Raw genomic sequence first — 17,026 nt, forward strand, 5'->3', positions numbered from 1 at the left:
GCCTTGAACTCATGGCCATCCACCTGCCGTAGCCTCAAGCTGGGGTCACAGATGTGAACCATCCAGCTGGCTTCCTCCATACAGTCTTGAAGACACAGGCTTCAACTAGATGTTTCTGGTGCTCGAGGAGATGAGGATGTCAGTGTCCAGGTTGGGGTTCGCACCCCGAAATACAGGCGTGAGGGGCGGGTCTCGGCTGGGCCCGCGCCGCCCCATGTGACCGGGTCCGACGTGGTGTCGCCTCCTCTCGAGGAGGCGGTGGCGTCTTCGGCTCCGCTGCGCGTCGAGCCGGCCCCGCGGCCGCTCATGAGCAGCCAGGGCCGCTCGGGTCCCCCCGGGAACCGCGGGCCCAGGGAAGGCGAGGGCGGGGAGGCGAGGAAACTGCAGGAGGCGAGGGTCACGCGGGGAAAGCAAGGGAAAGGGAAGGGGAAAGGGAAGGGGAAGGGGAGAGCGGGCATCGGGTGCGGCGGAAGAGGAAGCGGGGCGGAAGGGAAGCCGGGCCTGCAGCCGGCGAGGCTGACAGCGGGGCGGGCGGCTGGGGCAGGCCCGGGACAGGAAGGCGAGGGAGGCGAGGAGGAAGAGCCGAGAAGCTCCGGGAAGCGGGATGAGGGCAGCGCAGAGCGGGGGACGGAGGAACGGAGGATCGGGGCCGGGCGGGGGGAGGACGACAGCCTGGAGGAGAGAGGACAGGAGCGGGGGTGTCAGGCGTGCGGCGGCGGCATCCCGGGCACCCGGACGGCCATGGCGGCGGCGGCAGCCGAGGACGCGGCGGCGGTGGAGCCGGTCACCCGTCCGGCCGCGGGGCCCGCGCTCTGGCGCCTGCCAGAGGAGCTGCTGCTGCTCATCTGCTCCTACCTCGACATGCGGGCCCTCGGCCGCCTGGCCCAAGTGTGCCGCTGGCTGCGGCGCTTCACCAGCTGCGACCTGCTCTGGCGCCCGATAGCCCGGGCCTCGCTCAACACCGGCTTCACGCGGCTCGGCACCGACCTGTAAGCGCCCGCTCGCCCGCCCGCTCCCCGCCCCGGGCCGGCCTGCGTCCTGGGAAAGGGCGGGGCGCCGAGGCCTGGTCGGCTCGGGGCCATGTGGCACCGGGAATACCGAAGCCCAGACTCGCCCCCCCCCCACCAGCCCTCCTCCCCTCCTCCTCCGCACACCGTCCCCTCCCCCTCCCCCACCCCCGCACCCTCGAGGAATACTGGTGTCACCCCTCTTCAAGATTCCCCTACCCGAGGACACTTCCGGAGAGCATTCCTCAGTGAGCGCCCTCCCCCGTGGGCGGCTACTCACAGTTAGCCATCCCAAAACACTCCTCAACCTCCAGTGCCCCTAAGGTTTGACTCCCTGGGTCCCTTGTCGTGCGTCAGCCCAGAAGGATGACTCCTGCTGCTGCTTCTAGCACCCAGGCCCACTAGGAGGTCTTCCATCGTGTGTCTGTGGCCTTTCTTCCTGCCCCACCCCCTCAAAGGCTGTTAGGCTTTAGGGCTCAGATCAAGTTAAATGTACCGAAAAGGGCTCAGAACCTTAAAAAAATCTTTTAGTCCCATTGTCAACATACTTTAGGACCCACAAAAGATGTCTGTGTGAGGCAATGATTTGGATTTGGGATAGGCTATATCCAAGATAGGCAGTTTGACCTAGTAGTATCTGAGACCTGTGCATGCAAAACGTTCCTAAAACACTTGGGCCGATAAACAGGAAGGGGAGACCACGTATGCCAAGCACAGAACTGGATAAACGCTTTAAGACTGCACCCTGCTCAGGCTTAGTTGTAACATATGAGAATAATAAAGTTTTAAAAAAGACGTAAGAAATCATTTAATGCACAACCATTTCCATCTTAAAAGTTTTTCAGTTGCACACCCCTAAGGCCCCCCTCCCCCACTTACCCATCCTAATAGAATGAGTGCTTAATGAATGATATAGTGGATATTGGGGTATGTCACACGCCATGACATAATTTGTCTTGAATTAGCTCCTTAGAATAAAAATTTCAAGGTAGCCACTATTGGATCAAAGGTTTTGATGTACAAAGGTATTGGACCAAGCCACAGAATACCAGCAAAGAATGAGTGCGCCAATTTGATGTGAGATTTAAACCCAAAACCTTTGCTGCTTTCGTGGGCGAGTGATAGTAGCCAAAGCTGTGTTATTTTCTGTCGCACCTCCCTAGGCAGGATAAATATTTTGCCATGTGTCTGTTCACCTGTGAGATTGTTTCTTCTTACTCCTTGTCACCGGGGTCCTGGTGTTTTTGTTATAAATTTGGAATTTTTCTGGGTCATAAATGTTTGACTCTCGTCTGTCATCTTTGATGGAGGTACCTTTTCTGGTCAATTCTTAGTTTTATTGTTATTAGAATTTTTATATTTCATTAGAGTCTGCTTCTTCCCCTTAACCTGAGAAATTTATAATTTTTCCACAAGCCTGACAAATTTGATTGCCAACTAATTTTTTTTTTGCAACTTTTTTTTTTAATGGCATTTTCATCAGTAACACTTGTTTTGGTGCAGGGAGTGAAATTCTCTTATCTTTTTCTCTAAATGGTTGTTCAGTTATTGCTACATCTTTGGCTAAGCAATTCTTTTCTCCCCATTTTGTTTTAGAAAGCTTACATTGCTGTATGTTAAATACACACACATACATTTGTATATTCATTTTATATCTGAACTCTCACTTTTTTCCTCCTGGTTTAATCTTCTTATTTCCATAGCATTCTAAGCATGCTATACATATTTAAACATGTAGAGTGTGATATGCTATACATATTTATGTATAGCATATGTATACATGTATACATATATTTACGTATAGCATGTAGAGTGTGATATGCTCTACATATTTAATCATGTAGAGTGTGATAACATGCTATACATATTTAAACATGTAGAATGTGATATCTGCTAGGGTTAGATTATACCTGCTTCGTTAACATGTCAGCATCACAGCTCAGTTCTCAGACCATCACTAAAACATTCTGTTCCTTTTTAAGGATTGTTGTGGTTAGAACTATAAAGTTCTAACATATCATTTTTGGTTTATTACTGATTTGTTCCTGTGTTTTATTATATTTATTAGAAATGCACTTTCTCTGCATGCTTTCTAATGTGTCATACTTTAGCAGGTTTTAAACTTGATTGTCTTGTTTAACGTATTCTATTCTGGTATAAATTGTTGATGATTCTTTCAGATTTTATGTGTATGCCGTCCTATCACCTGTAAATATGAGTATAACCCCCCTTTTTTATCTGAATAACTGTTTTAACCCAAAGGGAAAAGAATCAGAATTATGTATGTTTGTACTTCTAGCAGTCTGTAGTAAAGCTTACCCGTAAACATTTTATGTGCTTTTCTTCTCTTTTTGTTCTTGTTGGCATATATCCATTGTATATAGTTCTGGGTTTCAGAAAGACTTTTTTCTTTTAGATAGATCATGTGCTCTGACAGAGTAACTCACTGAAGGAGTATTGAACTATAATAGAAGTTGTCTAAAATGACTGGAATTCAAGCCAGCCAGAGCAAAGTTTGGCTTTCTGTCACTCCTTACAGCAGAGAATGAAAGAGTCGATGTTTATTTTTGTTTTCCTTTCTGATATTCTAAAAGAGAGAAACTGAGACGGATAAAATGAAGATGAATTTATAGTATAAGGTGCTTAGAGTCTGCCAAACGGTGTTTGTTATGCGTCACTGTTATCAGATACGTGTGTCCTAGCGCGAAGCATTGTCCCTCACTGCTGTGGCAGTTGATGAAGAGCAGAGGTCACTGCTCTGTTTTCTGGGTTGAGGGGAGAAATTATGCCTGTTACAGCAGGTGGAGAGCATTTACCAGTGTGGCCTGCTTTTGGACAGCTGCAGAGACTTCATAAACCCCAAGAGAGGCAGTTGTCATCCCTGAAGAGATAAGGCGCGCACCTCCGTTCGATCAGGGCATCAGGGGGCCTACACCCTGGTGCAGAGCATGGCTGCCTGCATAAGGCGGCGATCGTGCTTTGGATTGACTGCAGAACAGAGACACAAGTAATTAGCAGTACAAAACTTGGCTCTGAGTTTTATCTTCTTAAAGACCAGGAACACTACGGTTCAGTCAAGTGAGGCCTGACCAGCTTTGACTGTGTTCACTGCTAGAAGGCCTTCCTTGAGGCCTTTTCATTATTTGACTTCCCCTTTATTCTGCCTGTGTCAGAAGCAGGCATGGTTTGATTTGGAAGTGCTGCCTAATGACAGGAGGGACACATACACACAGACACGCATGTGACATCTTGAATGTTTTCACAAACATAACAGAAGAGCCTGTGGGCTTAGGGACTGCACTTACTGCTTTAAGGGCCTTCTGATTTTTAGAAACACTACCTGCTAAGGTTTACTGACCTTCCGGCCCAGGGCAAGCCCTGTTCAGTTTAGCTGTTCCTAACTGATGTAGCTTCGTTGAGTAAGATGAACTGCTTTGGTCCCTCGTGATTGGTTAATGGTCTTACACTTGTGCTTGCAGGCATTTGAGCCACTTAAAAACCACAAACAAATAATTTGCTTCCCTTTAGACCCCTTGCCAAACAGTGAACACTAAGAAGGATCCTAAGTGGGGTTTTTCTTCTCCACACCCCACCCCCCTTTTGAAGGAAACAAAAGGTAGTTTGAATCAGTCATCTGATTTCAAATTAGTTTTGTTTGAAAGCTTTATGAAGCCTAGGGGAATAGAAATATCTTGGTTATAATAATAAAAATCAAGGCAGTGTTTCATACAGCAATCTTCTGAGTGAAGAATGGGACAGGCACTAATTCAGTGTGCAGGAACAAAGCAGTGGACTTGGCTCAGTCCATACATGATGCAGGCCATATGCAGGAAGCACACTGATGGGTGCAGGGACAAGAGGTTCTGTCTGTAAATTCTGATACTGATAATTAGAGAAAAGAAAGGGAGAAATCTACATGGAAACCCAGTTAAAGAATATGTGCAATTTCTGTTAAAGGTAGCTTGTGTTACCTTTCTTTGTGTTAGTGTTACATATTCTCAAGGGGGTGGCCTTTTAAATGACAGTTACCTGGGTGCAGTTTTACATTAGCCTGTGATAGATGTGCCTAGAATTAACAATAGGGACTTCGGGGGTGGAGCTCTGAGGTGTTTGCCCTGGCATGCGGCTCATTCCTTTGGCCTGGGAGCTCTTTGAGGCTGGAGGATGAGGGTATCTATTTCAGCGATGATTAACATCCAGAGTGGTGAGATAGACACAGATAAGCAGAGCGTGTTTGTTTGTTTTAAAATGGTCGCACCTAAGAGTCCCCCCCCACCCCGGTGGGGGGAAAAGCCTGAAGTTTCCTTCCCTGAGTGGTGAGCATTGCCAGTCGGGTCTTTAAGGCCTGACTGTGGTTTTAGAAACGATTAGCAACTCAAAAGTAGCCTAGGCTTTTTTTTTTTTTTAATACACTTTCTGCCTTACCTGGGAGGGGTCACCCTCTCCTCAGTCCCCCAAGGGTTGCCTGTAGGGATATGTTGTCTTGGTTGTTTTAGAAAGGTCTTATTGTCCTTTCTTTTTAATATTTATTTTTATTTATTTATTTATTTATTATTTATTTATTTATTATATTTATTTATTAATTATGGAGCATGTGGGCCTGTGTATATGAATGTAGATGCTGGGGAGGGCAGAGGCATTGGATCCCTGGTGCCAGATGAGGGTGCTGAGAAAGAGCTCAAGTCCGCTCACGGAGCAGCTCTCCAGCCCCAGGCCTTTTTTAAATTTTTTTTTTTTTAATGGTTTCTGAGTTAATAAAAAGGAAGGTTCAGTTTACATGCTCACAGTACATACACCTGCAGAAGCAGGAAGTGGTCTGGTGCAGGCCCTACCTTCAGAAGCACTCTAGAAGGAAGGAGGCCTCTGAGGCTGCAGGGATGAAATAGTCCCTGCCTTCCCTAGTCAGCTGGCCTTTGAACCACAGGGGTGACTTCTCCAACTTACAGGGCAGGATCATAGAGAAACACAGACTCCATAGTCTGCTTTGCAAATTCATTTAGAAATCTAGATCCTTCAGCAGAAGTAAAATTTGGGTTGATCTTCTAAAAGCCAGGTGTGGTATACGGTTATTGAGAAAGCATACGGATTTTTAAGTCATTATTATAGAGTACTGTGACAACTTAGCCTTAACTCTGGGCTGACCTTGGTATTGGATCTCTGTCTGGTCCTGACTCTTAACCATGCAGTAGGAAGAAATTAAAGTTGACTTTCCTTGAGGCCAAATTTTGGTAAATTTTGAAAATTAAGGTGAGCCGGGCAGTGGTGTCCACATCTTTAATCCCAGCACTTGAGAGGCAGAGGCAGAGGCAGGCGGATTTTTGAGTTCAAGGCCAGCCTGGTCTACAGAGTGAGTTCCAGTACAGCCAGGACTACACAGAGAAACCCTGTCTCAAAAAAAAAAAAAAAAGAAAGAAGGAAAGAAAAAAAAAGAAAATTAAAGTGAGAAGGAATAAAGGGGAAAATGGATTATGGGTTTTAGAGAGAAAATAGATTCCCCTTTTCCTATTTACAGAAACTGAGTTTTCAGAACATTTCTCTGATGTATCAGCCATCAGATAAGGCTGAGGAAGAAGAGGCTGAGTTCACGTTTGAGGCGCTCTTTGCTCTTCTGCAGTCTTGCTTGGGTAAGCGGGCTGTAGGCAGAACTCACTCCACAGAAGCAAGGCAACCCGTCTTGCTAGTTAAGACTATCCATATGTGTCTTGGCTCCTGAGAACCCTCACCTAAAACAGAAAGGCTATCTGGAAAAAGAATTGAGCCCTTGTCGGAGGGTTGGCTGCCCTGTCTCATCCTTGGGCCAGGTTTTCATTTTCTTCAGCCCGTCCACATCGCCCTCCCTGGGAGAAAGGGCCACCCAATGGGCTCTCTGCCGGCCCCTCTTTAGCCTACAATTAATTGCCTGCACATTCTTTCTCTTTCTCTTTCTCTTTCGGTATTTGACATGAGCTCAAATTGCTGAGAAAGGTGACAACTGTGAAATGGAGACAGGGCTTGGAGACACCTTAAACATCCCATGTAAAGGCCTTTAAATGACGGGAGCAGACGACCAGGCCCTTTCAAAACACGGCCATGGCTGCTGGCTTTCCATTCCGTGTTCACAGCACAAAATCGGAGGTCAAAGAATCATAGGAGCTAGAGATGGAAAAGACATTTGGGGTCAGCCAGTTCATCCACCGCCTTCTCCTCCCCTTATTCCAGTCATCCCTTACGTTATATCTCCCCTCCCCTCTCGTACAGCTTTCACGGTCTTCACTCAGCTCGAGCCATTCCCTCTGGGGAATGATGTCGGAGGGTCTGTCCAATCTCTCCTTGGCGAGGAGAGATATTGCCTCTGCCCCCCGTTGACATTCACGAACTTCTTTGTTGGTGGTCTCAGCTGAAGTACTGAATGCTTACTGGATGTCTCTTTGTTGCTTGGTAATGGGGCTTTTCCTGATAGTGTGTGGTAACATCAGGAAGAAGGAGACACTGCTGAATTAAGTCCTAGATTTTTGCTTCTTAAATCTCTTAGCCTGAAAGGAATCAGCTGTATAGACCAGGGACAGATGGCCAGTAATTATGAAAGTATATTACATTGGAGTTTGATAAGAAATGCAACCTAGAAACTGGTGGATTTGCCAGGCACAGTGGCACGCACACGCACACGCACACGCACACGCGCACACACCTTTAATCCCAGAACTTGGGAGACGGAGGCAGGTGGATCTTTGTGAGTTCAAGGCCAGTCTGGTTTACATAGTGAGTTCCAGAATAGCCAGGGCTACACAGAGAAACCCTGTCTCAAAAAACCAATAAATAAATAAATAAAGGAAGGAAGGAAGGAAGGAAGGAAGGAAGAAAGGAAGAAAGGAAGAAAGGAAGAAAGGAAGAAAGGAAGAAAGGAAGAAAGAAAAAGACCAGTGAGATGGTTCAATGGATAAAGGTGTTTGCTGCTGCTGAGCCTGAGGACCTGAGTTCAGTTCCTTCCCACACGGTGGAAGGAGCACCAGCTCGCACAAGCTGCTCTCTGGCTTCTGCACACACATTAAATTTAATTTTAAAAATTTTTGTAGATTAAATAAACACACAAAAAATACTAGTAGTAGGACACTGATTCCAGAAATGCAAGTTAGGAAAGACAGAATCGTCTTTCTGAGGTGAAGCTTCAATCTCAAGGCAAACAGGGAACAGATGTGTTGAAGATAGACATCTCGGGCAGGAGACACTACTGCTTTTGTGGTGTCTTTACTGGAGCAGGTTTTAGCATTTACTTATCTGTGTATGTGGGTGTGTGCATGCACGCGCGCATGTGTGTGTGTGTGTGTGTGTGTGTGTGTGTGTGTGTGTGTGTGCGCGCGCGCTGAGATGACAGCCTATGGGGATCGGTTTTCTCCCTCTGCTGTGTTCTGAGTGTTGTAAGGATTGAACTCGGTGTCAGGCAAGTGTCCTTACCAGCTGAGCCAGCCCTTCCTTTTGCTTTAAGGGATCAGAAAAAGAAGTCACGCTCATTGGCTCTGTGATTTGGAAAGGGAAGAGTCATTTTTAGAGGCAGCTTTTGAGGGCTATCCCTAACTCCCCCTTCTTGTTCCAGCAGCTGTTGGGAGCAGTCCGAAGGGGGTATTATATTTCTTCTGGTAACGTTGCCAAGAATGAGAGGAAATCCACAATCTGTGGAGTTTGGGGGTGGGGTGGGGATGGGTGGCAGCTGATGGGACAGGGAAATTAAATTGTTTTATAGTAAATATGTGGAGATGCTTTTCCTGGGGAGCTATTTTACTGAAAGGAACAGTATATTTCCCCTGTTCACGAACTTAATGAGTTCCTTTCTTTAGAAGAAAGGTAATAACTTTTAGTACTTTTTCTTTCTTGTAGTTCTAGTTTTGACCTCCCATGTTTTTGGATTTCCTTTAGAAAGTCTCTACTGAAAAGATGCATCAAGATTGAAGTGTGATGGTGTGTGCTCAGGGTGGGCTCCTGCAGCAGTGTGTGTGGAGAGCCTTCCACTCGTCCCTGTCTCGCCTGCACTTTGCCTAGACTAAAGATGTGGAAGCGGCTGGTGGTGCACCCTCCAGTTCTCTCCATCCCTTTGGCCAGGTAGTGGGCCCCTCGGGAGTTTAAGGTCTGGCTACTTCGGGTGATTAATATGGAACACAGTTTTAAGATTAAAAACAATAAAAAGTGACCCTGGGAAGCAGAGTGGTGTGATTATTCCTCACATTTCAGATGGGGAGCCCAGGGAGAAGAAGGGAAGAGAGCAAGTCAGCCTGCACCTGACCCACGCCTCCGAGGGGAGGCCTGGCCGTCCGCACGCACACAGACAGTGCTTTCTCTTTTACTGTCGCTCATTCTCAGAAAGCGCTAGATCAGCTTTTCTGAAAGTTGTAGGAGTCTCAGAAAACTGATTCTGTAATCGAATGAATGTCAGAAATGCTGTGTCTACATGCTGTTGGGGATCGCGATGCCTGTTGGTAAATTGAAGGCTCTAGACGTCCTATGATAGAGGACCCTGTTTAATTCTGTTTTATCCATCATTGTCCAAAATATTTTGAACATAAAAATTGTCTCATGCTACTATCTGTTAACATTTTGCTGAGCACATATACTGGGCAAGTGCCTTCCTTACACATTATAAAGGAGAGGTAGATGTGAGCATGTCCCAAATGCTAAGCTCACACACTTAAGGAACAAAGGTTATGCCAAGTGTTTCTGAAACTGCTTTGGATGGCTTTGATTTTTTGGCATAGAATTTGGATACTTATGTTGAATTCTTAAAGATGTGCTATACTACACATGTATTGCTAGGAAGAGTTTTACATTTTTTTAGATTTTTTTTTTTATGTGTAAGGGTGTTTTGTCTGCATATATGCATATGTGCATGCCTGGTGCCTGCTGAGAGCAGAGGGTGTCAGACTCCTTGGAACTGGAGTTATACAGTGTTGGGAACTGACCCTGTGTCCTGCAAGAACAAGTGGACTTTTGTTGTTGTTATTGTTGTTTGTTTGTTTCTTTGAGACAGGGTTTCTATGTGTAACCCTGGCTGTCCTGGAACTCCCTCTGTAGATCCGGCTGGCCTTGAACTCAGAGAGATATGTCTGCCTCCTGAGAGCTGGGACTAAAGGCGGAGCCACTGCCACTGGACAGAACAAGTGGTCTTAACTGCTGCTGTCTCCTCAGCCTGAGGAAGAGCTTTTAAACCTGCAGGTGTTGTCGCAAGTGCAGTTTGCAAAAGGGAGAAACATACTTTTGAGATCTCTTTAAATTAAAAAAAAACTTCCTTCCTTCCTTCCTTCCAGTTATGAGATAGGATCTTGCTATGTCACTTTGGCTGGGGAGGAAGAGACAGGAGATCTCTGGGTTCAGCCAGACAAATCTCCTCAGTGAGCCCCAGGTCTGTGAGAGCTGAGAAGGCAAGGTGGCTGGATATGGTGGCACAAAGTTTTCATCTTAGCACTTGAGTGGGTAAGGAGGGGCAGGTGGGTCTCCGTGAGTTCAAGGCCAGCCTGGGTTACTTTCCCAGCCTGGTGGGGTGGTAGTGGTGATTTGACTAGTCTCTTGCAGAGAAGCAAGCATTGTCAAGGACAGAGGCAGACTTACTACTGGGCTCCCACTATAGGTAGGTGGGCTTCTTAAGTTTTTTTTCTACTTGTGATCGCTTTTTGCCTGATAAATTTTTATAAAACCTGGGTGTAAACGTATATAAAATAGGTATACAAATAAAACGCTCAAACAATTGTTTATATATATATATAACTTTACTGTTTGTTGAAGGTAAAATATATACTAATAAGTGGGGTTTCACCGAAAGACTTAGGTAGTGGCTGACTATTTGATGCTGTGGTGTGAAGGGCATCTTGGGGGTTTTCCCAGATGGCTGGGGCTTTGGGATGTGCGTGTTACACTGAGACCCTGTTTTGTATCAGCTTCTAATTGGCTTAGGGCCACTTTAGACATTATGGAAATTCTACCATAATCTCAAGGTAAAATTCATTTAATGTTTGTTGTGTGTTTGTGTGGATGTATATTCATGTGTGCGAGTGTATTTTTGTGTGTATGTGGATATGTATGTGTGGATGTACTTGTGTGTGTGTGCATGTGGAGGCCAGAGATTAACACTGGGTGTCCTATCCCCTCTTCCTCTTCCTCCTTCTCTTCTTTTTTCTTATTCTCTTTCTCCTTCTTTCCCCTTCCTCTTCCTTTTTACTTTCTTCCTTATTCTTTTTTTTTTTTTTTTTTTTTTGAGATAGGGTCTTGCACTGAACTTGGGATTTGAGCTAGACTGGTGTCCTGAAGCCCCTGAAATCCACCTGTTTCTGCCCAACCAGGACCAGGATTTTATCTGAGTTCTTAGAACCTGAACGGCATGGCAAACAGTTTACTTGCCATACACGCTCTCTCCCTGTGCTGGCGCTGTGGACATCATGACCATACCTGGCTTTTGTCTGGGTCTGGAGTTCTGAACTCAGGTCCTCATGAGTAAGTGTCAAGAATTTTGCCAACCAGGCCGGGCAGTGGTGCACACCTTTAATCCCAGTACTTGGGAGGCAGAGGCAAGCGGATTTCTGAGTTCGAGGCTGTGAGATGGATAAAGTGGGTTGACCTCAGAAGTCCTGTGAAGGGAGGCGCAGGCAGTCTCCTCAGCTCTATGCTGTCCCAGGCGGGGTCTTTGCTCACAGTGATGTTTCCTGCCATTTTACTTCATCCTAGACTTTGGGGTAATTTAACATGGTTTCATAATATTTCTATTCCTCATTGGGTGGCTTGAACTTTTAGGATGATTAGGACTGGTGGGCTCAGCTCAGGCAATATGGGGAAGATCTATGTTCTGGAAAGGAGGAAATCAAGGAAAAGCCATGTGGTGCTAAGGGAAAAGCAAGTCCCAAGCTTCCTTACTCAGTGCCCATGGGGTCTTTCTTCCATACCTGATCTTCCCAAATTCCACAGTAGCAGTCTTGCCTGTTACTTGAGTGGGAAGTGTTGTTATTAAGGGGAGTTGCTTCAAGAAATGACAGGGAGGGAGCCAGACGGTGGTGGCACAAGCCTTTAATCCCAGCACTTGGGAGGCAGAGGCAGGCAGATTTCTAAGTTCAAGGCCAGCCTGGTCTACAGAGTGAGTTCCAGGACAGCTGGGGCTATACAGAGAAACCTTGACTGGAAAAACCAAAAAAAAAAAAAAAAAAAAAAAAAAAAAAAACCGAGGAAGTGATGGGAGGAAAGGGGTTGAGGAGTTTTCTGATCCTGAAAATTCCATAGACTTAGGATCTTAACACACACACACACACACACACACACACGTAACTGTGCAATGTGCACATGTACAAAGAGACATACATGTATACACATATATGTTTACATGCACATGCAAATGCACATACAGACACATAGACATACATGTGTACACATACAGATATACACACATGTGCACACGCTCCCCACATGGACATACACATGCACACACAGAGCCATTATTCTTTAGATTAGATTTCTTTATTTGCTTTTGGCTCACACACACACACACACACACACACCCCATGGACAAAGGGACACACTCATGCACACACACACAGAGCCATTATTCTTTAGATCAGATTTCTTTATTTGCTTTTGGGTTTGGGGTGTGAGATTGGAGAGGGAAGTGAAGGATCATTCTGGTAACCCCCTGGATTATTTCTGCCCCTCCTGGACTCACGTGCTAAGATATTAAGGAGGCAGGTAGCTTACGGTGGGTGCATGTCATATTGTTTTGTTTAAAATAGTCCGTGCACCCAGGAATGCAGTCAGACTCTGATGGTAACTAAGAACCCGAAAGCCGAGATGGAGGAGTGAGTGAAGAAACTCGCCTGAGGCGAGGAAGGAGGCTGGGAAAATGGCAGGTCAGCCAGGCCCATGGGCCAAGTTAGAGATTTTTCCTTGCATTAACAACCACAGGGAGATTTATTTACAGGGCACTAATCACTTTCTCTGAGGGGAGCACCCACACTTTATATCAGTAATTGGGAGAAATGGTTAGCCAGAGGCCGTTTTGAGGGTGAGAGCGAGACCTTTGTTGATTTCTGAGGTGCACCAGCCTCTGTCCTCTCAAGTCCTTTTCTCCTTAGTCCTTCCCTCTCTCTTTGAACGGATGGTGACAGGTCTCAGAGAGAGCAGATTGTTGGGGGTGGGGCAGCTTCATTTTTCATGTATGGAAGCCAATAAAAATTAAGATAGAGTTTAGCAACCAGCTAGGGAGACCTGGTGAAGGGGGTTGGAAAAGCTGTGAAGTCACCTTTAACAAAGTGGCGCTTTTCCAAGTCAAAGCCATGTGGAATGCTCCTGTAGAAGCTGGAGCTGATTTGAGGGAACACGACTAATTGATTATAGCGGTCACTAAGGTGACTCTTAAGAGAGAAGACACCTGTATCTGCCACTTGGTTGTAGGTTTTTGTTTGTTGTTTTTGTTTGTTTTGATTTTTTGGATTTGGTTTTTTTGAGACAGGGTTTCTCTTTATAGGCTTGGCTGTTCCGGAACTCACTCTGTAGACCAGGCTGGCCTCGAACTCAGAAATCTGCCTGCCTCTGCCTCCCAGAGTGCTGGGATTACAGGGGTGCACCACCAGCGCCTGGCTGGTAGTAGTTTTTAAAGCTCAACTTTGAATGTTTCTTGGTGTGGAGACTCTTCAGGAGAGTGCCATGATCCTCAGTAAAGAGTCCCCAAGTTACTGTTAAGTTACCAGGCAGATAAACATCTTTATCCTAACGTAGGAAGTGTGCTGTTTCATCATTTGGACCTTACCCGTGCCTGTTAATTTAGACCTAACATAGGAGCGGAGTAACTGCCAGCTCTCCTCTCTGTGGCGTGGGGAGGGGCGTTTGCAGAGAAGTGTTGGCAGAACAGTGTGTGCTTTTGTAGTTCCGGGTCAGCTCTTTTCCTGTCCTTAGTTCTCTCCACCTGTGGTACAGGTTGCTCTCTAGTAATATGAAACCGTGGACCACATGCACCCGATAGGAGAGTTCAGTAAAATAGTTTAGTGTTAACATATCCGTGTCCATCCTGTTAACCTTCAGCCTAAAAGATAAATTGTATGATAGTAGAAGAGCCATTGATTAGAAGAAAACAAATAATTACTAGTTTAGCTTTAGTGGTGACATCACTGATATTGGCTATTAGTTAGTAGATATATTTGTGTTTACAAGACAATAATGTCTCTGTGGTGGCATATAATCACTTTATAAATTATAAATTTGCTTTATGTGTCATCTTTGGAGTATCACACTTGTGTGAATTATGTTCAATATCTTGTTATTCAGTTGAATATGTGCGTTATGCATGTGAGTACTGAAGCAGTAGAGGAGGTCAGAGAACAGATTTGGGAGTTGGTGCTTTCCTCCACTGTGGGTTCTGGGGCTCAAACCCGGGTCAGCAGGCTCGTGTGGCAAGCTCTTTTCCTTGAGCCATCTCTGGCCCTGTGTGAAATATCCACATTTCATAGGTGTAGAAATAGACAGGAAGTGACCTGCAGTTGCATAATGCGCACTGGAGGCGACTCCAGTTTCCTGAGTCTGCTTTCAGTGCTTCTCTGAGCTCTATCTGATCTGTCGAGTTAAGAGTAAACAGAAATATTATAATTTCATGTATATTAAAGAAACTTGCCCGTGTCCTAAAGCACCATTAATATACATCTTCTGATCTATTATCTATAGAAACAGAATTTTATTTGGTATTTTTACTTAGCCTTACAGTTATTATTGTTTAGTGTACAATAGTTGTTTCTGTGTTTTGATTCCTCACATTTGTTGTTCCTAGAGGTTGCACATGGTCTATTCCAAAGGGTTTGTGTGCTGTTCTCCCGCAGGCAGGCATTCGGCTGCTTCCAGCCCATACACTGGCTACTGTGTCTCCCATTTGGGTTACTTGTTTGTGATACAGTGCTCACAGTGGAAATCTAAGATCAGAAGAGCAGTGCCAGCAATGTGTAACCAAACCCAAATGCTTATGAAGTCAAAACTTGTCAGGCTTTCCTACTTAATAGAGGTGAGGCAGTGTTTAATACTTGTTTGAAGGTACGTTTCTGTAAACTAGTATTCCGCAATGTTTTTCTCAGTGTTTCATGAATGAACCTCACACGACTGTTCTCAGGGTCTTAGACATGGATGACTGGATACGAGAGACAGAGTGTTGTTTTGATAGATTTTTATCAGCTCCCTAAAAGTTTTAGAGATGAAACTTGTGTTTGTAATGTTAGGTTCTCTGTTATTTACCTTTCAATCTCTTTTTCCCACCTCTGTTAGCATTTAAGACTTAATAGAATCAAGCTTACACACTTTATAATCTGTATGTTTGTTTCTATTTTTGTTGGAGAGTGTGTGTGTGTGTGCGCGTGTGTATGTATTTCATTTTCTTATACCTAAACTATCTTTTTTGTTTGTTTGTTTGTTTTGGGTTTTTTTGGGTTTTTGGATTTGGTGTTTTCAAGACAGGGTTTCTCTGTATAGCCCTGGCTGTCCTGGAACTCACTCTGTAGACCAGGCTGGCCTCGAACTCAGAAATCCTCCCTCTGCCTCCCAGAGTGCTGGGATTACAGGCGTGCGCGCCACCACCGCCCGGCTTACCTAAACTATCTTAAATTGACTTTTTTTTTGCTTTTTTTTTAAATGAGACAAAATCTTGCATATAGAGAGGGTAAATTGGAATTCAGTATAAGTAAGACTCAGACTAGTTTTGAGCTCACAATAAATTCTCCTGTCTCAGCCTTTTGAGTGTTAAGATCTTAGGCTTGTGCTATCAGGTCTAACTAAGCTTCCTTTTTTCTTTTTCTTTTTTTTAAATTTGTCATACTGTAGTATGAGATGGCCATCTAAATCAGTTTTTTTTTTTTGCTTTGTTTTTTTTTTTTGCTTTATTAGTACTTGTTCTGTTTTGTCAACACCATCAATTTTTTTAATTAATGTATGCTAAAAATTGGATCCAGAGTCTTACAAATGCATATACATTCTACTCCACCCCATGCCATACTGCCTCACACCATACACCTCCAAGCATCTATATTTTATGGGATGACATTTTCCCCCTTATTAAATATTACATTGTAGAAGAATTGGGAAATATATAAAAGCATAAATGCCTCATGCTTAAATAAGATTTTACAATTGGAGGAGCCGAGTAACGGGCAGAGGGAGGAGATCTTGATTAGGATTAGAAGGGCTTGTTTTTTTCCAGAGACAGGAGACAGGGTTTTTCTGTGTAGCCCTGGCTGTCCTGGGACTCGCTCTGTAAACGAGGCTGGCCTTGAACTCAGAGATCCACCTGCCTCTATCACCCAAGTGCTGGGATTAAAGGTGTGTGCCACTGCAGCCCAGTTAGAATGGCTCATTTTTATACTGTTAATCTTCTAAGATATGTACCTGTGTCTTTAAAGTTCTCAGTCCTCTACATGCACTACTTTACAAATTAAAAGAATTATTCTGGTCAAATAAATGAATTGGATAACTTCTGCCTGCCCCAGCCATCTTTTCAAGTGTGAAAGAGTCATTAGACTCTTGAAAGTGAGATTTTCAGGCTAGAGAGATGACTCAGCAGTTAAAAGCACATCGACTGCTCTTCCAGAGGTCCTGAGTTCAATTCCCAGCAACCACATGGTGGCTCACAACCATCTGTAATGGGATCTGATGACCTCTTCTGGTGAGTCTGAAGACAGCTACAGTGTACTCATATAAATAAAAGCAAATGATATTTTTTTTTTAGAAAAGTGAGACTTTTTCTCCTTGGCTTTTGGTGTTGGGCGGTACACGTGAAGGTATAAGTAGAGACAGAGAAATGTATGCATGTATGTATGTATGTATGTATGTCTCTTCATTGTCAGTGAATTTCTAGGTAGATACAGTGGTCATCACTGAGTGTCCAAGCAGTGAACCTTGTACAGTCATGCATATGAAGCCATGGAGACACAGGTACATAGGCACCTAAAATGGGAATTTAGACTCTTGCCCATGATTTTCTATCAGGTATTCTCAAAAGGCCTTTGAGCTTCCTGCTGCCTCTACACCCCAAACTCTGCCATTTCCTG

The 17,026-nt window shown here is 44.9% G+C and overlaps 1 protein-coding gene across 3 annotated transcripts in view; it reads left to right on the plus strand.

Annotated features, from left to right (window-relative positions):
• Positions 1-237: 237 nt before the first annotated feature.
• Fbxw4 (F-box and WD repeat domain containing 4) overlaps positions 238-17,026 on the plus strand; it is an 86,683-nt gene continuing 69,894 nt past the window's right edge. Inside the window, exon 1 of one of the 3 annotated variants that reach the window (XM_052184817.1) lies at positions 238-989. In XM_052184817.1, coding sequence (XP_052040777.1) covers positions 307-989 — 683 coding nt within the window. In that variant the 5' untranslated portion in view covers positions 238-306. Of the gene's footprint in view, positions 990-8,952; positions 9,081-17,026 lie in introns of those variants that run through there. The other 2 variants (XM_052184811.1, XM_052184822.1) reach the window with 2 other exon arrangements.

This window comes from Apodemus sylvaticus, chromosome 1, assembly GCF_947179515.1.
Source record: "Apodemus sylvaticus chromosome 1, mApoSyl1.1, whole genome shotgun sequence".
Classification (NCBI taxonomy): Eukaryota; Metazoa; Chordata; class Mammalia; order Rodentia; family Muridae; genus Apodemus; species Apodemus sylvaticus.